Source organism: Dendropsophus ebraccatus, chromosome 7, assembly GCF_027789765.1.
Source record: "Dendropsophus ebraccatus isolate aDenEbr1 chromosome 7, aDenEbr1.pat, whole genome shotgun sequence".
In the NCBI taxonomy this organism is placed as follows: Eukaryota; Metazoa; Chordata; class Amphibia; order Anura; family Hylidae; genus Dendropsophus; species Dendropsophus ebraccatus.
This window is the reverse complement of record NC_091460.1, coordinates 955,672-983,380: the sequence shown is the minus strand read 5'-3', so window position 1 is coordinate 983,380 and position 27,709 is coordinate 955,672. Positions and strand designations below refer to the sequence as shown.

Genomic DNA, 27,709 nt, shown 5'->3' with positions numbered 1-27,709 from the left:
TACTGACATCCGTATAAGAGATTCCCTTACTGACATCCGTATAAGAGATTCCCTTACTGACATCCGTATAAGAGATTCCCTTACTGACATCCGTATAAGAGATTCCCTTACTGACATCCGTATAAGAGATTCCCTTACTGACATCCGTATAAGAGATTCCCTTACTGACATCCGTATAAGAGATTCCCTTACTGACATCCGTATAGGAGAGATTCCCTTACTGACATCTATATATAGGAGAGATTCCCTTACTGACCTCCGTATAGGAGAGATTCCCTTACTGACATCCGTATAGGAGAGATTCTCTTACTGACATCCCTATAGGAGAGATTCCCTTACTGACATCCGTATAGGAGAGATTCCCTTACTGCCATCCGTATAGTAGAGATTCCCTTACTGACATCCGTATAGGAGAGATTCCCTTACTGACATCCGTATAGGAGAGATTCCCTTACTGACATCCATATATATGAGAGAGATTCCCTTACTGACATCCGTATAAGAGATTCCCTTACTGACATCCGTATAGGAGAGATTCCCTTACTGACATCCGTATAGGAGAGATTCCCTTACTGACATCTATATATAGGAGAGATTCCCTTACTGACCTCCGTATAGGAGAGATTCCCTTACTGACCTCCGTATAGGAGAGATTCCCTTACTGACCTCCGTATAGGAGAGATTCCCTTACTGACATCCGTATAGGAGAGATTCCCTTACTGACATCCGTATAGGAGAGATTCCCTTACTGACATCTATATATAGGAGAGATTCCCTTACTGACATCCGTATAGGAGAGATTCTCTTACTGACATCCCTATAGGAGAGATTCTCTTACTGACATCCCTATAGGAGAGATTCCCTTACTGACATCCGTATAGGAGAGATTCCCTTACTGACATCCGTATAGGAGAGATTCCCTTACTGACATCCGTATAAGAGATTCCCTTACTGACATCCGTATAAGAGATTCCCTTACTGACATCCGTATAAGAGATTCCCTTACTGACATCCGTATAAGAGATTCCCTTACTGACATCCGTATAAGAGATTCCCTTACTGACATCCGTATAAGAGATTCCCTTACTGACATCCGTATAAGAGATTCCCTTACTGACATCCGTATAAGAGATTCCCTTACTGACATCCGTATAAGAGATTCCCTTACTGACATCCGTATAAGAGATTCCCTTACTGACATCCGTATAAGAGATTCCCTTACTGACATCCGTATAAGAGATTCCCTTACTGACATCCGTATAAGAGATTCCCTTACTGACATCCGTATAAGAGATTCCCTTACTGACATCCCTATAGGAGAGATTCCCTTACTGACATCCCTATAGGAGAGATTCCCTTACTGACATCCGTATAAGAGATTCCCTTACTGACATCCGTATAGGAGAGATTCCCTTACTGACATCTATATATAGGAGAGATTCCCTTACTGACCTCCGTATAGGAGAGATTCCCTTACTGACATCCGTATAGGAGAGATTCTCTTACTGACATCCCTATAGGAGAGATTCCCTTACTGACATCCGTATAGTAGAGATTCCCTTACTGACATCCGTATAGGAGAGATTCCCTTACTGCCATCCGTATAGGAGAGATTCCCTTACTGCCATCCGTATAGGAGAGATTCCCTTACTGACATCTGTATATAGGAGAGATTCCCTTACTGACATCTCTATAGGAGAGATTTCCTTACTGACATCCGTATATATGAGAGAGATTCTCTTACTGACATCCGTACAGGAGAGATTCTCTTACTGACATCCGTATATATGAGAGAGATTCTCTTACTGACATATGTATAGGAGAGATTCCCTTACTGACATCCGTACAGGAGAGATTCCCTTACTGACATCCGTATAGGAGAGATTCCCTTACTGACATCCGTATAGGAGAGATTCTCTTCCTGACATCCATATAGTAGAGATTCCCTTACTGACATCCGTATATAGGAGAGATTCCCTTACTGACATCCGTATATATGAGAGAGATTCCCTTACTGACATCCGTATAAGAGATTCCCTTACTGACATCTGTATAAGAGATTCCCTTACTGACATCCGTATAGGAGAGATTCCCTTACTGACATCTATATATAGGAGAGATTCCCTTACTGACATCCGTATAGTAGAGATTCCCTCAGTATGATCATGTGATCAGTATCCCAGTCTGCCTGGTTATTGGCCAGCAAGCACCATGTGACTAACAGGCCAATCAGAAGTGACAGGACAAGTGCTGCAAATTAGCCATGAGGAAGGAGGATGGTTTTCAGGCCAGGACATTGAATCCCCAGCCCAGAGCAGTGACAGCACACTGACAGGCTGACACAGGATGGCTGCACACTGACAGGCTGACACAGGATGGCTGTACACTGACAGGCTGACACAGGATGGCTGCACACTGACAGGTTGACACAGGATGGCTGCACACTGACAGGCTGACACAGGATGGCCGCACACTGACAGGCTGACACAGGATGGCTGCACACTGACAGGCTGACACAGGATGGCCGCACACTGACAGGCTGACACAGGATGGCCGCACACTGACAGGCTGACACAGGATGGCCGCACACTGACAGGCTGACACAGGATGGCCGCACACTGACAGGCTGACACAGGATGGCCGCACACCGACAGGCTGACGCAAGATGGCCGTACACCGACAGGCTGACGCAAGATGGCTGTACACTGACAGGCTGACACAGGATGGCTGTACACTGACAGGCTGACGCAAGATGGCTGTACACTGACAGGCTGACGCAAGATGGCTGTACACTGACAGGCTGACACAGGATGGCCGCACACTGACAGGCTGACACAGGATGGCTGTACACTGACAGGCTGACACAGGATGGCCGCAGGTAGAGATAAGGGGGGGGCAATAGTTAAACTAGAAACTACAGAATAGAGATGAGCGACCCTGGAGCAGCTGGAGTCCATCTGATCCTGAACGTTCGGCATGTGATTAGCGGTGGCTGCAGAAGTTGGATAAAGCCCTAAGGCTATGTGGAAATCATGGATATAGTCATTGGCTGCATCCATGTTCTCCAGACAACCTTAGAGCTTTATCCAGGTTCAGCAGCCGCCGCTAATCACATGCTGAACGCTCTGGATCGGATGGCCTCCAGCTGCTCCAGGGTCGCTCATCTCTACTACAGAACTTCCTGGGCAGCAGCTGAGAGCAGAAAAGTGGCTGAACCAGCAGAAGAGATGACACAGCCCTGTGTGACTAATATATAGGCTGGGAAAGGAAGAGACTTGGGGGGAATGGTTCTTAGCGGAGTACCCCTATAAGGACCCGAAATGTGGAGGAACCTTCCTGTAAAACATCAGAAACGGTGATGACTAACGGCCAACGATGAACGGTCACAAAAGAGATTGTTTATCGTTAAACTGAAATCGTTCCCCATATTACACAAAGCGATAGTCGGTAGTTACTACAGTCAGTTACTCCATCTGATTCCAGGTAATGACGGAATGATACGGAGTTACAGAGCGATAGTCGGTAATTACTACGGTCGGTTACTCCATCTGATCCCAGGAAACGATGGAACAATGTTGAATTACACAGAGCGATATTCGGTAGTTACTTTGGTTGGTTACTCCATCTGATCCCAGGGAATGACGGAACGTTGTGGAGTTACACAGAGCGATAGTCGGTAGTTACTACCATCGGTTACTCCATCTGATCCCAGAGAATGATGGAACGATGCGGAGTTACACAAAGCGATAGTCGGTAGTTACTACCATCGGTTACTCCATCTGATCCCACGGAATGATGGAATGATGCGGAATTAAACAAAGCAATATTCGGTAGTTACTTTGGTCGGTTACTCCATCTGATCCCAGGGAATGACGGAAAGTTGTGGAGTTACACAAAGCGATAGTCGGTAGTTACTACCATCGGTTACTCCATCTGATCCCAGGGAATGATGGAATGATGCGGAATTACACAGAGCGATAGTCGGTAGTTACTACAGTCGGTTACTCCATCTGATCCCAGGGAATGACGGAACGTTGTGGAGTTACACAGAGCGATAGTCGGTAGTTACTACCATCGGTTACTCCATCTGATCCCAGAGAATGATGGAACGATGCGGAGTTACACAAAGCGATAGTCTGTAGTTACTACCATCGGTTACTCCATCTGATCCCAAGGAATGATGGAATGATGCGGAATTACACAGAGCGATAGTCGGTAGTTACTACAGTCGGTTACTCCATCTGATCCCAGGGAATTACTGAACAATGCAGAGTTACACAGAGCGATAGTCAGTAGTTACTACGGTCGGTTACGCCATCTGATTGCAGGGAATGACGGAACGATGTTGAATTACACAGGGCAATAGTCGGTAGTTACTACGATCAGTTACTCCATCTGATCGCAGGGAATGACGGAACTATGCGGAGTTACACAGAGCGATTGTCGATAGTTACTACAGTCGGTTACTCCATCTGATCCAAGGGAATTACTGAACAATGCAGAGTTACACAAAGAGATAGTCGGTAGTTACTATGGTCGGTTACTGCATCTGATCTCAGGGAATAAGGGAACAATGCGGAGTTACACTGAACGAACGCGGAATTACAGCAAACGATTAACGATAATTTTAGGGTCAGATCTAAGTCTACGACACACAAACAATTTTTCAATCATTGCCAACAATTACATAGGACGATTATCGTTTAAATTTGAACGCTATAACGATTTTTTGCACGATAATCGTCCCGTGTAATTGGGCCCTTAGAAATTTCCCTACTTTGTGCTTAATTAAGCTGTTTTTTTTTTTTAAGCAGAAAATCTCCCTAATAACTTCATGGTACCACTGAATTACAAAGAAGAGGCTGGTGGTGCGGAGCAGCGCTCCTCAGGAGAAGCCCTCCTCCCCCTTACTCTACATCCAGGACGTCACACTACAGATCTATCATATAATCCTCCTGACCATGAGGAACCTTCTCCTGACCAATCACACACCACTACCACAGGTTCAGAGCTGGAAAATGAGAATGGTTTTTACCCTGATGAAGGTAGCCAATATTTTACCAAAATTTTAGGTCTTATAACGCACAGGAAAAAACTGTATATGTGTTTACAATGTGGAAAATGCTTTATAAGTCAATCAACTCTCGTTAAGCATGAGAGAATTCACACAGGAGAAAAGCCGTATTCATGTTCAGAATGTGGGAAATGTTTTACAGAAAAATCAAGTCTGGATAAACATGAAAGAAGTCACACAGGAGAGAAGCCGTATTCATGTTCAGAATGTGGGAAATGTTTTACACACAAATACCGTCTTGTTAGCCATAAGAGAAGTCATACAGGAGAGAAACCATATTCATGTTCAGAATGTGGGAAATGTTTTAGTATTAAACACAATCTAAGGAATCATCAGCGCATTCACTCAGGAGATAGGCCATATTCATGTTCAGAATGTGGGAAATGCTTTAAGGATAAATCGGTTCTTATTAGACATGAGAGAAGTCACACAGGAGAGAAGCCTTACTCTTGTTCAAAATGTGGGAAATGTTTTCCAGATAAATCAGCTCAGATTAGACATGAGAAATGCCACACAGGAGAGAGGCCATATTCATGTTCAGAATGTGGGAAATGTTTTATTCAAAAATCCAGCCTTGTTCAACATATGAGAATTCATACGGGAGAGAAGCGATTTCCATGTTTAGAATGTGGGAAATGTTTTACGGATAAATCCAGTCTTGTTCAACACGTGAAACGTCATACAGGCGAGAAGCCGTATTTATGTTCAGATTGTGGGAAATGCTTTATAACAAAAGGCAAATTGACCAGTCATCGGAGAACCCACACAGGGGAGAAACCTTACATCGTACTATAATATACACTGAGCGTGTTCAGCGTGTCATCTCAGTGGATGCCCTACGATAGCTGTAACAAGGCCAAGCGGGCCCATAGGGGGATGAATAAGTGTATATAGCGACGTACCTGCAGCAGATGCTTGTATACCTGAACGATGTATAATGTATGGGAAAGCTTCCATACCCGCACAGCCTTCATATTAAAGTAGCGGTGGTAGTAACACGTGTGCGCTGTCAGATTATTTCGCTTCTTTCTTTGTGAACTGATGTCCTGTGCTGTTTAGGTCAGCAGCGTTGGCCGTAAATTCTCACAGGATTCTGGTATACAGTGTGGAAAATAAGTATTTGATTTGCTGCCGACCACCTACCCAGAATCCTCCCCCTCTGCCCTCATTACCTGGATTACCTGCACCTGTTTCATCTCCTTACCTGTGTAATAATCACCTGTCCACACACGCATCACACTCCAACCTCTGCACCATGGCCAAGACCACAGAGCTGTCTAAGGACACCAGGGATAACAGTGTAGACCTGCACAAGGCTGGGATGGACTATAGGACAATAGGCAGCAGCTTGGTGAGAAGGCAACAAATGTTAGGAAATGGAAGAAACACAAGATGACTGTCAATTTACCTCAATCTGGGGATCAATGTAAGATCTCACCGCATGGTGTAAGGATGATTGTGAGACAGTTCTGGAATCAGCCCAGAACTACACGGGAGGAGCTGGTCACTGACCTGACCTCAGTCTCATAGATATCTGTTACTTATACCCTACACTGGCATGGATGATAATCCTGCAGTCCTCCTGCTCACACCAGCACACGTCCAGGCCCGGGTGACGTCACCAATCACCATCTGGATGGACAAAGGAGAAGGTCATGTGATCAGGTGAGACCAACTCGATGTGTTTGGGGGAATGAGAGAAAGTACAACCCCTAAGAACACAGTCCTAACCATGAAGGATTGGGCGGGGACAACTGCACCATATTGAAGGGAGAATGGATGGGGCCATGTATCACAAGATTCTGGCCAACAACCTCATTCGCTCAGTAACAACAGTGAAGATGGGTTGTGGCCGGATCTTCCAGCATGACAATTATCCGAAACCCGCAGCCGGGACAACTAAGGAGGAAACACACAGCCGGGACAACTAAGGAGGAAACACACAGCCGGGACAACTAAGGAGGAAACACACAGCCGGGACAACTAAGGAGGAAACCCCCAGCCGGGACAACTAAGGAGGAAACCCCCAGCCGGGACAACTAAGGAGGAAACCCCCAGCCGGGACAACTAAGGAGGAAACACACAGCCGGGACAACTAAGGAGGAGACCCCCAGCCGGGACAACTAAGGAGGAAACCCCCAGCCGGGACAACTAAGGAGGAAACCCCCAGCCGGGACAACTAAGGAGGAGACCCCCAGCCGGGACAACTAAGGAGGAGGAGACCCCCAGCCAGGACAACTAAGGAGGAGGAGACCCCCAGCCAGGACAACTAAGGAGGAAACCCCCAGCCGGGACAACTAAGGAGGAAACCCCCAGCCGGGACAACTAAGGAGGAAACCCCCAGCCGGGACAACTAAGGAGGAAACCCCCAGCCGGGACAACTAAGGAGGAAACCCCCAGCCGGGACAACTAAGGAGGAAACCCCCAGCCGGGACAACTAAGGAGGAAACCCCCAGCCGGGACAACTAAGGAGGAAACCCCCAGCCGGGACAACTAAGGAGGAAACCCCCAGCCAGGACAACTAAGGAGGAAACACACAGCCGGGACAACTAAGGAGGAAACCCCCAGCCGGGACAACTAAGGAGGAGACACACATCCGGGACAACTAAGGAGGAGACCCCCAGACGGGACAACTAAGGAGGAAACCCCCAGCCGGGACAACTAAGGAGGAAACACACAGCTGGGACAACTAAGGAGGAAACCCCCAGCCAGGACAACTAAGGAGGAAACACACATCCGGGACAACTAAGGAGGAGACCCCCAGCCGGGACAACTAATGAGAAGACCCCCAGCCGGGACAACTAAGGAGGAAACCCCCAGCCGGGACAACCAAGGAGGAGGAGACCCCCAGCCGGGACAACTAAGGAGGAGGAGACCCCCAGCCGGGACAACTAAGGAGGAAACACACATCCGGGACAACTAAGGAGGAGACCCCCAGCCGGGACAACTAAGGAGGAGACCCCCAGCCGGGACAACTAAGGAGGAGACCCCCAGCCGGGACAACTAAGGAGGAGACCCCCAGCCGGGACAACTAAGGAGGAGACCCCCAGCCGGGACAACTAAGGAGGAAACACAGAGCCGGGACAACTAAGGAGGAAACACACATCCGGGACAACTAAGGAGGAAACACACAGCCAGGACAACTAAGGGGGAGACCCCCAGCCGGGATAACTAAGGAGGAGACCCCCAGCCGGGACAACTAAGGAGGAGACCCACAGCCGGGACAACTAAGGAGGAAACACAGAGCCGGGACAACTAAGGAGGAAACACACATCCGGGACAACTAAGGAGGAAACACACAGCCAGGACAACTAAGGGGGAGACTCCCAGCCGGGATAACTAAGGAGGAGACCCCCAGCCGGGACAACTAAGGAGGAGACCCCCAGCCGGGACAACTAATGAGACCCCCAGCCGGGACAACCAAGGAGGAGACCCCCACCCGGGACAACCAAGGAGGAGACCCCCAGCCGGGACAACCAAGGAGGAAACCCCCAGCCGGGACAACTAAGAAGGAGACCCCCAGCCGGGACAACTAAGGAGAACACCCACAGCCGGAACAACTAAGGAGGAAACCCCCAGCCAGGACAACTAAGGAGGAAACCCCCAGCTGGAACAACTAAGGAGGAAACCCCCAGCCAGGACAACTAAGGAGGAGACCCGCAGCCAGGACAACTAAGGAGGAAACACACAGCTGGAACAACTAAGGAGGAAACACACAGCCGGGACAACTAAGAAATGGCTCCATAAGGGTTTTTTACACAGATTGACAGATTATTGAAGCCAAAGCCAGGAACAGACTATACACAGAACAGGGCATAAAGGAAAAACAGATTTTTTCCTCTTTTTAAATCCATTCCTGGCTTTGGCTTCAATAATCTGTCAGACAATCTGTGTAAATACACCATTAGAAGACTGGGGCTTGTTGCTTTCTGATCTTCTCCAATACTTTGGGGATCATGGCAGTAGGCAATAATATGTAAGCTAGATCACAGTTCCAGACTATGGACATTGCATCCATGGCTTCCGGATTGTCTTCCTGCTATAGGTTAATCTCGATCACTTGGTGTTGCAACGCGTTGCCATGAGAACGATCTCTGGACTATCTATCTCTATATATTCTCGGCGTGCCCTTCATCCTGAGCCTGAGGCGTCCGTGATAAGTGTGATCCACAGGAGGTCCTTTAACTTGAAACTGTCATTTATCTGTGACCACCATCGTAGAGAAGCTCTTGCTACTGCAGGAAGTGTAAACTTTCAGTCAAAACCCGTCGTTCTTCGGTTCCAGACTTGGAGAACTTCTGTCTACAAAGGCCTCATGTGCCAAAGGAACGGCTTCTGCAGCAGAGGACAGAAGACCCAGAAAGTGTGTTCTGAGGACCACACGATGAGGAATCTTCAGAAAGCGAGACCCTTCCCGAATTCTCATCATCTTTCTGGAGTGAGAAAAAGTCACCTTGAATTGGAGGTGGCCTAACTGACCTCTGATGTAAAGGAATCTCCTAAGACACTGAAAGATGGGAATATGGAAGCGTCTTTTAGATTCAATGAAAACATCAAATCTCCTTCGGATAGAATCTCCATCCCGAATTTGTCCTTTGACATGAAATGGTTGAGGTATCTCAGGTCTATGATCAGCCTCCATGTCCCTGAGGGTTTCAGCATGAGGAACACTGGAGAGTGAACTCCTATACCTTCTTCTCTGGGTGAAAATGGTTCTAAAGTTGACATCTAGGTCACTTTGAGAATGTTACCCTCTAAAATTTCTTGCCCTAGACGAGAGAAAACAACAAATATTTCAAAGGGCAGGGGGTGAAGGGGTGAAACATAACCCCTTTATATTATGTTCAATACCCAGACATCTAAAATTGTGCTTTCCCAAGCAGGAAGAAAAAGAGAACGCCGACCCCCTACCGGAAGGCTGGTGTCAAAAGTTCTTTCTTTTGGGAAAGGACTTGGGTGTCTTAGACTGGCCACCTCTTCTGGAGTTTCCATAACCTCTGCCACCAAAACTACATTGTTTACCTCTCTGAGGAGACCTCTCCTGCCTCTTACAAAAAGGTTTCTGGACATAAGGGAAGGACTTTCTTTTTTGTGCGGGAGACCCTCCATAATAGAATCCAATTGAGATGCGTATAACCTTCCCAGAGATAATTCCAAATGGCAGAAATGATATCTGGGTTGTCTCCAGGCCAGGGACGCAACCATAGAGCTCTGCGAGAGGCAGGGGAAAGATCCATGACCCACGGGGCCAATTTAGCCTGATGAGAGGCAGATAGACAAGGTACAGCCATAGACATCGATTTCAAAGATGACAAACTAGAATCTCTCTTTTTACCAGAGTCTATATTATCCTGTACGCTAGACATCCATCTTCTTAGAGATTTAATTACATCATGAGCAGAGATAGCTACTGAGGTTTGACCTGCAGCAGTAGTGTAGGGATTCTTCAATTCTACGATCCATCGGATCTTTTAAGTTGGAACCATCGTCAGTAGGAATGATGGTTCTTCTGGACTATTTAGCTATGGCCAAATCATCGTTGGGGGGGGGGGAGATCCAAAAGCTAGACTGCTCTTCATTAATCAGAGGACCCAAATCTCTTATTGGAGCGGCTCTATGTGGTATCTTCCAATCAGCGAGTTTCATATGGAAAGCTCTAGAAGCTTAAGAAGAGCTGGAGCCCTCCGACTCAAAAGGTGGCCAATTGTAAGGATCCGGTCCTGGTTTTATGTTTTGCTGTGATTGTGGGCATTTCTGCCTCTTTGCAAGATGGCCACTGCAGCTTCAGTGGCCATCTTACCTGCTCTCTGAGGCTATAATAATGTGTGCACCTGTGCCCTCCCTGCCTGAGTATCAGTTAGAACTTAGCTTCTGTCTGCCTCAGGCTCACAGACTCTCTTGTTTGTATATTGCTGCGGTCCTCTTATTCCAGAGTCCTGCTACTAGACCTCCTGATTATTACTCCTGCTGCACATGGGATCACTCTGCTGTTTAACCCCTTAAGGTCAAAGCCAATTTTCGTTTTTGCACTTTTGCTTTTTCCTTTTTATGTTTAAAAGTCCATAGCGCTTGCATTTTTTCACCTAGAGACCCATATGAGCCCTTATTTTTTTGTGAAACCAATTGTACTTTGCAATGACAGGAATTATTTTTCCATAACATATACTGCGAAACCAGAAAAAAATCATTTGCGCTGTCAAATTGAAAAAGAAAAACGAATTTGTTTTGATTTCGGGGAGTTTTGCATTTACGCCGTTCGCCCTATGGTAAAACTGACTTGTTATACATGTTCCACAAGTCGTTACGATTACTATGATATATAACATGTATAACTTATATTGTATCGGATGGCCTGTAAAAAATTCAAACCATTGTTAACAAATATACGTCCCTTACAATCTCTCCATTCCCAGGCTTATAGCGCTTTTATCCTTTGGTCTATGGGGCTGTGTCAGGTGTCAGTTTTTGCGCCATGTTGTGTTCTTTCTATCGGTACCTTGATGGCGCATATACGACTATTTGATCACTTTTTATTAAATTTTTTCTGGATTTGATGCGACCAAAAATGCGCAATTTTGCACTTTGAGATTTTTTTGCGCTGACGCCGTTTACCGTGCGAGATCAGGAATGTGATTAATTAATAGTTCGGGCGATTACGTGCGCGGCGATAGCAAATATGTTTATTTATTTATTTATATTTATAAAATGGGAAAAGGGGGGTGATTTGGACTTTTAATAGGGGAGGGGATTTTTTATTGATAAAAAAACAATTTTACTTTTATTTTGACTTTAACTAGAAGTTCCCCTGGGGACTCCTATATACACAGCACTGATCCCCCTGGGGACTCCTATATACACAGCACTGATCCCCCTGGAGATCTCCTATATACACAGCACTGATCCCCCTAGGGGACTTGTATATACACTGCACTGATCCCCCTGGAGATCTCCTATATATACCGCACTGATCCCCCTGGGGACTCCTATATACACAGCACTGATCCCCCTGGGGGAATTGTATATACACTGCACTGATCCCCCTGGAGATCTCCTATATATACCGCACTGATCCCCCTGGGGGACTCCTATATACACAGCACTGATCCCCCTGGGGGTCCCCTATATACACAGCACTGATCCCCCTGGGGGACTTGTATATACACAGCACTGATCCCCCTGGGGATCTCCTATATATACCGCACTGATCCCCCTGGGGGACTCCTATATACACAGCACTGATCCCCCTGGGGGTCTCCTATATACACAGCACTGATCCCCCTGGGGGTCTCCTATATACACAGCACTGATCCCCCTGGGGGTCTCCTATATACACAGCACTTATCGCCCTGGGGGACTTGTATATACACAGCACTGATCCCCCTGGGGGACTCGTATATACACAGCACTGATCCCCCTGGGGGACTTGTATATACACAGCACTGATCCCCCTGGGGGACTTGTATATACACAGCACTGATCCCCCTGGGGGACTTGTATATACACAGCACTGATCCCCCTGAGGACTTGTATATACACAGCACTGATCCCCCTGGGGGACTTGTATATACACAGCACTGATCCCCCTGGGGATCTCCTATATATACCGCACTGATCCCCCTGGGGGACTCCTATATACACAGCACTGATCCCCCTGGGGGTCCCCTATATACACAGCACTGATCCCCCTGGGGATCTCCTATATATACCGCACTGATCCCCCTGGGGGACTCCTATATACACAGCACTGATCCCCCTGGGGGTCCCCTATATACACAGCACTGATCCCCCTGGGGATCTCCTATATATACCGCACTGATCCCCCTGGGGGACTCCTATATACACAGCACTGATCCCCCTAGGGGTCTCCTATATACACAGCACTGATCCCCCTGGGGGACCCCTATATACACAGCACTGATCCCCCTGGGGGACTTCTATATACATAGCACTGATCCCCCTGGGGGACTTGTATATACACAGCACTGATCCCCCTGGGGGACTTGTATATACACAGCACTGATCTCCCTGGGAGACTTGTATATACACAGCACTGATCCCCCTGGGGGACTCGTATATACACAGCACTGATCCCCCTGGGGGACTTGTGTATATACACAGCACTGATCCCCCTGGGGGACTTGTGTATATACACAGCACTGATCTCCCTGGGAGACTTGTATATACACAGCACTGATCCCCCTGGGGGACTCGTATATACACAGCACTGATCCCCCTGGGGGACTCGTATATACACAGCACTGATTCCCCTGGGGGTCTCCTATATACACAGCACTAATCCCCCTGGGGGCTCCTATATACACAGCACTGATCCCCCTGGGGGACTCGTATATACACAGCACTGATCACCCTGGGGGACATGTATATACACAGCACTGATCCCCCTGGGGGACTTGTATATACACAGCAAAGATCGATCAGATCGGTGATAGATTACTATGGCCTGCTGCATGCCAGTGCAATCTATTGCCGAGCCGGGATTAGCGTCATTCCGATGCTGAGGCCCGGCACGGGCAGAAGAACGGATCCCCCAGCGATCGCGTCATGGGTTGCTAAAGGGTTAAACTCCTCAGCAAGGTTTACCTAGTGCTACACATCCTGCCTGCTGTCTGTCAGTGGCGCTGCCGCTCACCTACCCAGGACCCGCTCCTGCTGGGTGCTATCTTCCTACAGATCCGTTAGTGGAACAGCCGCTTACCACCTCCAGCTCTGCTGAACCACTAACCGCTCACCTGCCGGACATCATCCAGCGCTGCTGCAACAAAACGTGAGTCTGCATATACTTACTGTGACTGTTATCTGCTGTGTGCACCCCTACCAGCCATAGGCTTCCACAAAGTATCCACACAAACGGGCGTAGCTAGGATTCATGGGGCCCCATAGCAAAAAACTGTACAGGGCCCCATGAATCCTGTACGCTCCCCCCCCCCCCACACACACACTGTCAAACACAGACAATGACGCACATATACACACAGAGGCAGGGCCGCCATCAGGAATTTCGGGGCCCCGTACAACCAAAGTGTCTGGGCCCCCCACATTAATAAAAAAAAAAAATTGTGTGTTCGCCCCACGCCTTGCTGGGAGGTATAATTTGGTTCAGATCAATCCTAGAGAACTGGCTCATATACCCCATTTTCCCCAGTGGCTTAAAATGAAACCTCTGTTATACAGTTATACAATTGTAGAACCTAAATGTGAACAAGGTGCAATTCAAACAGACACTTACTTGTATAGCTGCCTCTTGTGCTCTGTATGCAGTGCATTATATTCACCCCTGCAACGTACAATTTATAGCGCGTCTACAAGCCCAGCGGGGCTCATTATGATGGAGACTAAAACTTACACAAGAGTGGGGTAGGGGTTCCCCTGTATTCAGAATGCTGTTGAATTTCGAGGGTCTGGGGGGCTGTGTGATTTGTATATGTTCACCAATATCCCCCCCCCCCCCCCCCCCCCCCCCCCCCCCCGGTATGCTCACTAACATAGAATATGTTGATAAGGCTAATATAATGAGGCTGTTCCATGTTAGTGAGCATATACAAATCACCCCCCCCCCCCCCCCCCAGGCAGACTAGTTTAGCTCACCCAAGCCAGTGATAGCGAATACATGGCGGTGAGAACGCTTTCTAGGAGATCCTGTTCGTGCAGCAGAGGTGTCTTTATCCTGCTCTGCATAGACCCTCGAAATTCAATAATCCCAGACGGGGCATTGCCGAGCACTCAACAGCATTCTGAATACAGGGGAACCCCGACCCCACTCTTGTATAAGTTTTAGTCTCCATCATAATGAGCCCCGCTGGGCTTGTAGACACGCTATAAATTGTACGTTGCAAGGGTGAATATAATGCACTGCATACAGAGCACAAGAGGCAGCTATACAAGTAAGTGTCTATTTGAATTGCACCTTGTTCACATTTAGGTTCTACAATTTTATATCTGTATAACAGAGGTTACATTTTAAGCCACTGGGGAAAATGGGGTATATGAGCCAGTTCTCTAGAATTGATCTCACACACAGACACCAGCACACATGTATACAGACACCAGCACACATGTATACACACATACAGACACCAGCACACATGTATACAGACACCAGCACACATGTATACAGACACCAGCACACATGTATACAGACACCAGCACACATGTATACAGACACCAGCACACATGTATACAGACACCAGCACACATGTATACAGACACCAGCACACATGTATACAGACACCAGCACACATGTATACAGACACCAGCACACATGTATACAGACACCAGCACACATGTATACAGACATACAGACACCAGCACACATGTATACAGACATACAGACACCAGCACACATGTATACAGACATACAGACACCAGCACACATGTATACAGACACCAGCACACATGTATACAGACATACAGACACCAGCACACATGTATACAGACACCAGCACACATGTATACAGACACCAGCACACATGTATACACACATACAGACACCAGCACACATGTATACAGACACCAGCACACCAGGGCACAATGAAGTTTGAACTTCTGCAACCTGGAGAAATCACCTGATATCACCTGCAGTCCTATGTAACACCACATAACACAGTGATATCTCGAAGTATAGATCATGTAGTAGATGTCACCTGCAGTCCTATGTAACAGCACAGATAACACAGTGATATCCCTCTGAGTACAGATAATGTAGTAGTCACCTGCAGTCCTATGTAACAGCACAGATAACACAGTGATATCTCTGAGTACAGATAATGTAGTAGTCACCTGCAGTCCTATGTAACAGCACAGATAACACAGTGATATCTCTGAGTACAGATAATGTAGTAGTCACCTGCAGTCCTATGTAACAGCACAGATAACAGAGTGATATCTCTGAGTACAGATAATGTAGATGTCACCTGCAGTCCTATGTAACACCACAGATAACACAGTGATATCTCTGAGTACAGATAATGTAGTAGTCACCTGCAGTCCTATGTAACACAACAGATAACAGTGATATCTCTGAGTACATATAATGTAGTAGTCACCTGCAGTCCTATGTAACACCACAGATAACACAGTGATATCTCTGAGTACATATAATGTAGTAGTCACCTGCAGTCCTATGTAACACCACAGATAACACAGTGATATCTCTGAGTACATATAATGTAGTAGTCACCTGCAGTCCTATGTAACACCACAGATAACACAGTGATATCTCTGAGTACAGATAATGTAGTAGATGTCACCTGCAGTCCTGTGTAACACCACAGATAACACAGTGATATCTCTGAGTACAGATAATGTAGATGTCACCTGCAGTCCTATGTAACAGCACAGATAACAGTGATATCTCTGAGTATAGATAATGTAGTAGATGTCACCTGCAGTCCTATGTAACACCACAGATAACACAGTGATATCTCTGAGTACAGATAATGTAGTAGTCACCTGCAGTCCTATGTAACAGCACAGATAACACAGTGATATCTCTGAGTACATATAATGTAGTAGTCACCTGCAGTCCTATGTAACACCACAGATAACACAGTGATATCTCTGAGTACAGATAATGTAGATGTAACCTGCAGTCCTATGTAACACTACAGATAACACAGTGATATCTCTGAGTACAGATAATGTAGTAGTCACCTGCAGTCCTATGTAACACCACAGATAACACAGTGATATCTCTGAGTACAGATAATGTAGTAGCTGTCACCTCGGGGCGCCCCTACTAAATAATGTTCTACAAAAAAAGAAAACCGTCATACAGTGACTCACAGGTGACGTCTTCTTTGATCTGATGCGTCACTTTCCCTTTCCCTCTCCATCCGGCCCAGACCTCCAGGATGATTCCTTCCAGATACGTTTCATCTTTTCAGAACCTGCGAGACAAACAATTTAGGCTCCGCACATTTCTAGCAGCTTCCTTTCCTTTCTCCCTCCTGTAGGCTCCCATAGTAACTGCGCTGTGTGGGGTGCCCCCTGTATGTAGGATCCCCTGCTGTGCCCCCTGTATGTAGGATCCCCCGCTGTGCCCCCTGTATGTAGGATCCCCCGCTGTGCCCCCTGTATGTAGGATCCCCCGCTGTGCCCCCTGTATGTAGGATTCCCCTGCTGTGCCCCCTGTATGTAGGATCCCCTGCTGTGCCCCCTGTATGTAGGATCCCGTGCTGTGCCCCCTGTATGTAGGATCCCCTGCTGTGCCCCCTGTATGTAGGATCCCCCGCTGTGCCCCCTGTATGTAGGATCCCCCGCTGTGCCCCCTGTATGTAGGATCCCCCGCTGTGCCCCCTGTATGTAGGATCCCCTGCTGTGCCCCCTGTATGTAGGATCCCCTGCTGTGCCCCCTGTATGTAGGATCCCCCTACTGTGCCCCCTGTATGTAGGATCCCCTGCTGTGCCCCCTGTATGTAGGATCCCCTGCTGTGCCCCCTGTATGTAGGATCCCCTGCTGTGCCCCCTGTATGTAGGATCCCCCTGCTGTGCCCCCTGTATGTAGGATCCCCCTGCTGTGCCCCCTGTATGTAGGATTCCCCTGCTGTGCCCCCTGTATGTAGGATCCCCTGCTGTGCCCCCTGTATGTAGGATTCCCCTGCTGTGCCCCCTGTATGTAGGATCCCCCTGCTGTGCCCCCTGTATGTAGGATCCCCCTGCTGTGCCCCCTGTATGTAGGATCCCCTGCTGTGCCCCCTGTATGTAGGATCCCCTGCTGTGCCCCCTGTATGTAGGATCCCCTGCTGTGCCCCCTGTATGTAGGATCCCCTGCTGTGCCCCTGTATGTAGGATTCCCCTGCTGTGCCCCCTGTATGTAGGATCCCCCTGCTGTGCCCCCTGTATGTAGGATCCCCCGCTGTGCCCCCTGTATGTAGGATCCCCTGCTGTGCCCCCTGTATGTAGGATCCCCCGCTGTGCCCCCTGTATGTAGGATCCCCCTGCTGTGCCCCCTGTATGTAGGATCCCCCTGCTGTGCCCCCTGTATGTAGGATCCCCTGCTGTGCCCCCTGTATGTAGGATTCCCCTGCTGTGCCCCCTGTATGTAGGATCCCCCGCTGTGCCCCCTGTATGTAGGATCCCCCGCTGTGCCCCCTGTATGTAGGATCCCCCTGCTGTGCCCCCTGTATGTAGGATCCCCTGCTGTGCCCCCTGTATGTAGGATCCCCCTGCTGTGCCCCCTGTATGTAGGATCCCCCTGCTGTGCCCCCTGTATGTAGGATCCCCTGCTGTGCCCCCTGTATGTAGGATCCCCTGCTGTGCCCCCTGTATGTAGGATCCCCTGCTGTGCCCCCTGTATGTAGGATCCCCCTGCTGGGCCCCCTGTATGTAGGATCCCCTGCTGGGCCCCCTGTATGTAGGATCCCCTGCTGTGCCCCCTGTATGTAGGATCCCCCTGCTGTGCCCCCTGTATGTAGGATCCCCCTGCTGTGCCCCCTGTATGTAGGATCCCCTGCTGTGCCCCCTGTATGTAGGATCCCCTGCTGTGCCCCCTGTATGTAGGATCCCCTGCTGTGCCCCTTGTATGTAGGATTCCCTGCTGTGCCCCCTGTATGTAGGATCCCCCTGCTGTGCCCCCTGTATGTAGGATCCCCCGCTGTGCCCCCTGTATGTAGGATCCCCTGCTGTGCCCCCTGTATGTAGGATCCCCCGCTGTGCCCCCTGTATGTAGGATTCCCCTGCTGTGCCCCCTGTATGTAGGATCCCCCTGCTGTGCCCCCTGTATGTAGGATCCCCTGCTGTGCCCCCTGTATGTAGGATTCCCCTGCTGTGCCCCCTGTATGTAGGATCCCCCGCTGTGCCCCCTGTATGTAGGATCCCCCGCTGTGCCCCCTGTATGTAGGATCCCCCTACTGTGCCCCCTGTATGTAGGATCCCCCTGCTGTGCCCCCTGTATGTAGGATCCCCTGCTGTGCCCCCTGTATGTAGGATCCCCCTGCTGTGCCCCCTGTATGTAGGATCCCCCTGCTGTGCCCCCTGTATGTAGGATCCCCTGCTGTGCCCCCTGTATGTAGGATCCCCCTGCTGTGCCCCCTGTATGTAGGATCCCCCTGCTGTGCCCCCTGTATGTAGGATCCCCTGCTGTGCCCCCTGTATGTAGGATCCCCCTGCTGTGCCCCCTGTATGTAGGATTCCCCTGCTGTGCCCCCTGTATGTAGGATCCCCTGCTGTGCCCCCTGTATGTAGGATCCCCTGCTGTGCCCCCTGTATGTAGGATCCCCTGCTGTGCCCCCTGTATGTAGGATCCCCTGCTGTGCCCCCTGTATGTAGGATCCCCTGCTGTGCCCCCTTGTATGTAGGATTCCCCTGCTGTGCCCCCTGTATGTAGGATCCCCCTGCTGTGCCCCCTGTATGTAGGATCCCCCGCTGTGCCCCCTGTATGTAGGATCCCCCGCTGTGCCCCCTGTATGTAGGATCCCCCGCTGTGCCCCCTGTATGTAGGATCCCCCGCTGTGCCCCCTGTATGTAGGATCCCCCGCTGTGCCCCCTGTATGTAGGATCCCCCGCTGTGCCCCCTGTATGTAGGATCCCCCTGCTGTGCCCCCTGTATGTAGGATCCCCCGCTGTGCCCCCTGTATGTAGGATCCCCCGCTGTGCCCCCTGTATGTAGGATCCCCTGCTGTGCCCCCTGTATGTAGGATCCCCTGCTGTGCCCCCTGTATGTAGGATCCCCTGCTGTGCCCCCTGTATGTAGGATCCCCTGCTGTGCCCCCTGTATGTAGGATCCCCTGCTGTGCCCCCTGTATGTAGGATCCCCTGCTGTGCCCCCTGTATGTAGGATCCCCCGCTGTGCCCCCTGTATGTAGGATCCCCCGCTGTGCCCCCTGTATGTAGGATCCCCCGCTGTGCCCCCTGTATGTAGGATCCCCCGCTGTGCCCCCTGTATGTAGGATCCCCCGCTGTGCCCCCTGTATGTAGGATCCCCCGCTGTGCCCCCTGTATGTAGGATCCCCCGCTGTGCCCCCTGTATGTAGGATCCCCCGCTGTGCCCCCTGTATGTAGGATCCCCCGCTGTGCCCCCTGTATGTAGGATCCCCTGCTGTGCCCCCTGTATGTAGGATCCCCTGCTGTGCCCCCTGTATGTAGGATCCCCTGCTGTGCCCCCTGTATGTAGGATCCCCCTGCTGTGCCCCCTGTATGTAGGATTCCCTGCTGTGCCCCCTGTATGTAGGATTCCCTGCTGTGCCCCCTGTATGTAGGATTCCTTGCTGTGCCCCCTGTATGTAGGATTCCCTGCTGTGCCCCCATGAGCTAATAATGCCCCTAGAGGTGCCCCCATGAACTAATAATGCCCCCAGAGGTGCCCCCATGAACTAATAATGCCCCCAGAGGTGCCCCCATGAACTAATAATGCCCCCAGAGGTGCCCCCATACACTAATAATGCCCCCAGAGGTGCCCCCATATACTAATAATGCCCCCAGAGGTGCCCCTAAAAAAACAAACATCCTACTCACCTAATCCGCGCTGTGCAGGCAGCAGCTCTTCCTCCTCTTCGGGCTCCATCTTGTGAGCCGCAGGGACGGGACTTCCGGCAGGCGTGATGACGTCACATGATCACGCCTGCCGGAGGGGCACATGATCACGGCCCGGCCTCCCATAGGCTGCTGGTATGAAGTGCCGGCAGCCTATGGGAGAGAATACAGGAGGAGGACGCTGACAGGTCCTTCTCCTGTATTCTGATCGCTGTAATGTTCCGCCCGCTCAATGTGCTCATGTGCGGCCGCAGCTTCTCCGGATGCTCAAAAACAGGTGGCAAGGGGGGCCGTGCGGCCCCCCCTAGCGTAGCGGACGGGGGGCGGCGGGCCCCCCCCCCCCATGTCTCTTAGGGTCCGGGCCCCATAGGGCAGTACCACTTGTACTGCCCTATCGGCGGCCCTGCACAGAGGCACCATTAACATATACAGATACGCCACTGACATACACACTTATATACGCTGTAATGTGATGACACTAGTGCTGAAGTATACACCATGCGGGAGATTTATCAACAGGGGATTTTTCTAGATGTCGTCTATTTCTGCTTTGGCATGAATAGACTGGTCTATTTACAGTGCAATTTACTATCAGGGATAAGCCTGGTCTATTTACCATCAGGGATAAGCCCGGTCTATTTACCATCAGGGATAAGCCTGGTCTATTTACCATCAGGGATAAGCCTGGTCTATTTACCATCAGGGATAAGCCTGGTCTATTTACCGTCGGGGATAAGCCTGGTCTATTTACCATCAGGGATAAGCCGCGTCTATTTACCATCAGGGATAAGCCTGGTCTATTTACCATCAGGGATAAGCCTGGTCTATTTACCGTCGGGGATAAGCCTGGTCTATTTACCGTCAGGGATAAGCCTGGTCTATTTACAGTGCAATTTACTTTTAGGGATAAGCCTGGTCTATTTACCATCAGGGATAAGCCTGGTCTATTTACCATCAGGGATAAGCCGCGTCTATTTACCATCAGGGATAAGCCTGGTCTATTTACCATCAGGGATAAGCCGCGTCTATTTACCATCAGGGATAAGCCTGGTCTATTTACCGTCGGGGATAAGCCTGGTCTATTTACCGTCAGGGATAAGCCTGGTCTATTTACAGTGCAATTTACTTTTAGGGATAAGCCTGGTCTATTTACCATCAGGGATAAGCCTGGTCTATTTACAGTGCAATTTACTTTTAGGGATAAGCCTGGTCTATTTACCGTCAGGGATAAGCCGCGTCTATTTACCATCAGGGATAAGCCTGGTCTATTTACCGTCAGGGATAAGCCGCGTCTATTTACCATCAGGGATAAGCCGCGTCTTTTTACCGTCAGGGATAAGCCTGGTCTAGTTACAGTGCAATTTACTTTTAGGGATAAGCCTGGTCTATTTACCGTCAGGGATAAGCCTGGTCTATTTACCGTCAGGGGTAAGCCGCGTCCGTTTACCATCAGGGGTAAGGGGTAAGCCATCAGGGGTAAGCGGCGTCCGTTTACCATCAGGGGTAAGCGGCGTCCGTTTACCATCAGGGGTAAGCGGCGTCCGTTTACCATCAGGGGTAAGCGGCGTCCGTTTACCATCAGGGGTAAGCGGCGTCTATTTTCTGTGGTGCTGATTTGTTTGGCTCAGAATTGTCTCTAAATGGTCTCGTTGGCCCTGGTTCTCCTCCTGGGTAATGAGCATTTTCTCCTCCCTTTCTTTTCCAGATCCCGGCATGCAGAGGGTTACGTCGGATTCGTTTGGACTACGTCGATGACCGGCGGACTTTACTGTGCAATAAAATGGTCAACGAGGGGTGTGGGGGTGTTTTTATTTGAATAAAAACATTTTCTAGGTGTGTTGCGTTTTCTTTCATTACTATATAGGCTTAGTAGTGGCAGCTGTCTGATAGACGGAATCCATTACTAAGTTGGGGCCTAGTGTTAGCCGGTATAAAATGGCTAACACTAACCCCCCATTATTACCCCAGTACCCAATGCCACCAGGGGTACTGGGAAGAGCCGGGTGCCAGTGGTTTCCTGTACTGGGGCGGCAGCAGGCTGGTAATATTTAGGCTGGGGAGGGCCTAAACTAGGGATGGTCTAAACCCGCCAAGGTTCGGGTTCAGCTGGACCCGAACGCTCGGCATCGGATTACTGCTGTCTGCCCGCTCCGTGCCTATGGCTATATCCCAGTTTTCCAGGCGTTCCTCCCGCTGGATCCGCCCGCTGCACGGAGCGGGCAGACAGCGGTAATCATTACGGATGGTTCGGGTTCGTACGAACTCGGTTCGGACCATCCCTAGCCTAAACCAATGGCTCTTCCCACCCTGGTGTTACCCGGCTGCTGTTGCTTGGTTTTTAACCCGGCTGGTTATGAAAATAGGGGGAACCCTATGCATTTTTTTAAATTATTTATTTAAAAAAAAACCGCATAGGGTCCCCCCTATTTTTATAACCAGCAGCAGCCTGGTAACACCAGGGCGGGAAGAGCCATTGGTTTAGGCCCTCCCCAGCCTAAATATTACCAGCCTGCTGCCGCCCCAGTACAGGAAACCACTGGCCCCCGGCTCTTCCCAGTACCCCTGGTGGCATTGGGTACTGGGGTAATAATGGGGGGTTAGTGTTAGCCATTTTATACCGGCTAACACTAGGCCCCAACTTACTTATGGATTCCGTCTATCAGACAGCTGCCACCACTAAGTCTATAAAGTAATGAAAGAAAACACAACACACCTAGAAAATGTTTTTATTCAAATAAACCCCCCCCCCACGCCCCTCGTTGACCATTTTATTGAAAAGTAAAGTCCGACGGTCATCAACGTAGTCCAAACGAATCCGACGTAACCCTCTACGTGCCGGGATCTGGAAAAGAAAAAAAAAAAGTAAGGGGTTAAGTCCCTGGCAGCCAGACTGTAACTCCCATGCTGGAGGTCACCCAGCTTTCCCAGCATCCTGTAAGGTTAACCCTTACATGATCCTGGGAAAGCTGGGTGACCTTCAGCATGGGAATTACAGTCTGGCTTCCAGGGACTTAACCCCCTGGGGACCAGACTGTTGTGGCACTGCACCTGCACCAGCAAGGAAGGGGTTAAGTACCCCCTTTTTTGCTGGTGCAGATGCAGTGCGCTCTGGGGAGGGGGGGGGGGGGGGTTACCTGCTGCTGCTTCTTCCTCTTCCATTGTTGATAGCTGTCCCGGGATGTCCAGATAAGCCCCGCCCCTATACGGGCGCGTCCAGTGCAGGGGCGGGGCTTACTGTCCTGGGGACGGGGCTTATCGGGACAGCTATCCCGGTAGAAGGAGGTAGAAGCAGCAGCTGGTAACCCCCCCCCCCCATGGAGATCGCACTGCATCTGCCCCAGCAAGGAAGGGGGGCAGTTAACCCCCTTCCTTGCTGGGGCAGATGCAGTGCGATCTACATGGGGGGTGGGGGTTTACCTACTACTGCTTCTTCCTCCTTCATTGTTGATAGCTGTCCCGGGATGTCCCGATAAGCCCCCCCCCCCCCCCCCGCGACAGTAAGCCCCGCCCCCTGCATCGGACATGGCCGTATAGAGGTGGGGCTTATCGCAACATCCCGGGACAGCTATCAACAATGGAGGAAGAAGAAGAAGCAGCAGCAGGTAACCCCCCCCCCCCCTTCCCCATGGAGATCGCACTGCATCTGCCTCAGTAAGGAAGGGGGCACTTAACCCCCTTCCTTGCTGGTGCAGGTGCAGTGCCAGAACAGTCTGGTTAAATGGCTAAAGTCCTTGGGGACCAGACTGTGTAGTTTCTCTGCCGGGATTTTAAATTTCCCGCCCAGAAGCAGACCGCTTTCTGCTTCTGGGTGGAATACCCCGTAAGGCAGGGAATCCCAGCTTAATTAATGGGATTCCCTGCTCCTGTACTGTAAGGAGGGGTGCGCTAAGCACCCCTCCTTACTGTACAGCCACAGAGGGTTATTAGTGATGCTGCTGCATCACTACTTAACCCTTTACACTCCGTGGACCAGGTGCACTGCACCCGACCCACGGAGCAAACTGGCTCCACAGTATAGGGGGTGAAATAGACCACCTCTAGTGTGCAGTGAGTTTGCGACACATGTGCGACTATTTTAGATAAATCATGCCTACGTTCAGTGTAAGCTGCAGTGCGTATGATCAGTCTAAGTCAGTGACACTCCAAAAAAATGGTCTAAAATGATGATAAATCTCCCCAAATGAGTAGATTGTATACAGGGGAATCATCTCAGTGTAATAAGAAATACTCAACCAGAAATAATAGAAAATGCAGCAGATATTAGTGGTGGGTTCTTTTATTAGAGCCCAGTATTAGTAGAAGCTGCTGCAGAACATCTTTGGGAGCAAACCTGTCAATCACTTGAGACACATACATAGTAACCCTGTGGTCTCCTCCTTCTCCTCATACATAGTAACCCTGTGGTCTCCTCCTCATACATAGTAACCCTGTGGTCTCCTCCTCCTCCTCATACATAGTAACCCTGTGGTCTCCTCCTCCTCCTCCTCATACATAGTAACCCTGTGGTCTCCTCCTCCTCATACATAGTAACCCTGTGGTCTCCTCCTCATACATAGTAACCCTGTGGTCTCCTCCTCCTCCTCATACATAGTAACCCTGTGTTCTCCTCCTCATACATAGTAACCCTGTGGTCTCCTCCTCCTCCTCCTCATACATAGTAACCCTGTGGTCTCCTCCTCCTCCTCATACATAGTAACCCTGTGGTCTCCTCCTCATACATAGTAACCCTGTGGTCTCCTCCTCCTCCTCATACATAGTAACCCTGTGGTCTCCTCCTTCTCCTCATACATAGTAACCCTGTGGTCTCCTCCTCCTCCTCATACATAGTAACCCTGTGGTCTCCTCCTCATACATAGTAACCCTGTGGTCTCCTCCTCCTCCTCATACACAGTAACCCTGTGGTCTCCTCCTCCTCCTCATACATAGTAACCCTGTGGTCTCCTCCTCCTCCTACATAGTAACCCTGTGGTCTCCTCCTCCTCCTCATACATAGTAACCCTGTGGTCTCCTCCTCCTCCTCTTCATACATAGTAACCCTGTGGTCTCCTCCTCCTCCTCATACATAGTAACCCTGTGGTCTCCTCCTCCTCATACATAGTAACCCTGTGGTCTTCTCCTCCTCCTCATACATAGTAACCCTGTGGTCTCCTCCTCCTCCTCATACATAGTAACCCTGTGGTCTCCTCCTCCTCATACATAGTAACCCTGTGGTCTCCTCCTCCTCCTCATACATAGTAACCCTGTGGTCTCCTCCTCCTCCTCATACACAGTAACCCTGTGGTCTCCTCCTCCTCCTCATACATAGTAACCCTGTGGTCTCCTCCTCCTCCTACATAGTAACCCTGTGGTCTCCTCCTCCTCATACATAGTAACCCTGTGGTCTCCTCCTCCTCCTCTTCATACATAGTAACCCTGTGGTCTCCTCCTCCTCCTCATACATAGTAACCCTGTGGTCTCCTCCTCCTCATACATAGTAACCCTGTGGTCTCCTCCTCCTCATACATAGTAACCCTGTGGTCTCCTCCTCCTCATACATAGAACCCTGTGGTCTCCTCCTCCTCATACATAGTAACCCTGTGGTCTCTCCTCCTCCTCATACATAGTAACCCTGTGGTCTCCTCCTCCTCATACATAGTAACCCTGTGGTCCTCCTTCTTCATACATAGTAACCCTGTGTCTCCTCCTCCTCCTCATACATAGAACCCTGTGGTCTCCTCCTCATACATAGTAAACCTGTGGTCTCCTCCTCTCCTCATATATAGTAACCCTGTCGTCTCCTCCTCTCCTCATACATAGTAACCCCTGTGTCTCCTCCTCCTACCATAAGTAACCCTGTTGTCTCCTCCCTCCTACATAGTAACCCTGTGGTCTCCTCCCTCCTCCTCCTCATACATAGTAACCCCTGTGGTCTCTCCTCCTCCTCATACATAGTAACCCTGTGGTCTCCTCCTCTCCTCATACATAGTAACCCTGTGGTCTCCTCCTTCTCCTCATACATAGTAACCCTGTGGTCTCCTCCTCCTCCTCATACATAGTAACCCTGTGGTCTCCTCCTCATACATAGTAACCCTGTGGTCTCCTCCTCATACATAGTAACCCTGTGGTCTCCTCCTCCTCCTCATACATAGTAACCCTGTGGTCTCCTCCTCCTCCTACATAGTAACCCTGTGGTCTCCTCCTCCTCCTCCTCATACATAGTAACCCTGTGGTCTCCTCCTCCTCCTCATACATAGTAACCCTGTGGTCTCCTCCTCCTCATACATAGTAACCCTGTGGTCTCCTCCTCCTCCTCCTCATACATAGTAATCCTGTGGTCTCCTCCTCCTCCTCATACATAGTAACCCTGTGGTCTCCTCCTCCTCCTACATAGTAACCCTGTGGTCTCCTCCTCCTCCTCCTCATACATAGTAACCCTGTGGTCTCCTCCTCCTCATACATAGTAACCCTGTGGTCTCCTCCTCCTCCTCCTCATACATAGTAATCCTGTGGTCTCCTCCTCCTCCTCATACATAGTAATCCTGTGGTCTCCTCCTCCTCCTCATACATAGTAACCCTGTGGTCTCCTCCTCCTCATACATAGTAACCCTGTAGTCTCCTCCTCCTCATACATAGTAACCCTGTGGTCTCCTCCTCCTCATACATAGTAACCCTGTGGTCTCCTCCTCCTCATACATAGTAACCCTGTGGTCTCCTCCTCCTCATACATAGTAACCCTGTGGTCTCCTCCTCCTCCTCCTCATACATAGTAACCCTGTGGTCTCCTCCTCATACGTAGTAACCCTGTGGTCTCCTCCTCTTCCTCATACATAGTAACCCTGTGGTCTCCTCCTCCTCATACATAGTAACCCTGTGGTCTTCTCCTCCTCCTCATACATAGTAACCCTGTGGTCTCCTCCTCCTCCTCATACATAGTAACCCTGTGGTCTCCTCCTCCTCCTCATACATAGTAACCCTGTGGTCTCCTCCTCCTCATACATAGTAACCCTGTGGTCTCCTCCTCCTCATACATAGTAACCCTGTGGTCTCCTCCTCCTCATACATAGTAACCCTGTGGTCTCCTCCTCATACGTAGTAACCCTGTGGTCTCCTCCTCCTCCTCATACATAGTAACCCTGTGGTCTCCTCCTCTTCCTCATACATAGTAAC

The 27,709-nt window shown here is 49.8% G+C and overlaps 2 protein-coding genes across 3 annotated transcripts in view; one reads left to right on the top strand and one right to left on the bottom strand.

Annotated features, from left to right (window-relative positions):
- The window catches only part of LOC138797158 (zinc finger protein ZFP2-like), a 427,215-nt gene extending 421,157 nt beyond the window's left edge, over positions 1–6,058 (top strand). Inside the window, exon 7 of the mRNA XM_069976982.1 lies at positions 4,815–6,058. Within this exon, the coding sequence (XP_069833083.1) occupies positions 4,815–5,869 (1,055 nt within the window). The 3' untranslated portion in view covers positions 5,870–6,058. The remainder of the gene's footprint in view (positions 1–4,814) is intronic.
- Positions 1–27,709, bottom strand: part of LOC138797178 (zinc finger protein 300-like) — an 898,668-nt gene that overhangs the window by 235,924 nt on the left and 635,035 nt on the right. The window lies entirely within an intron of this gene.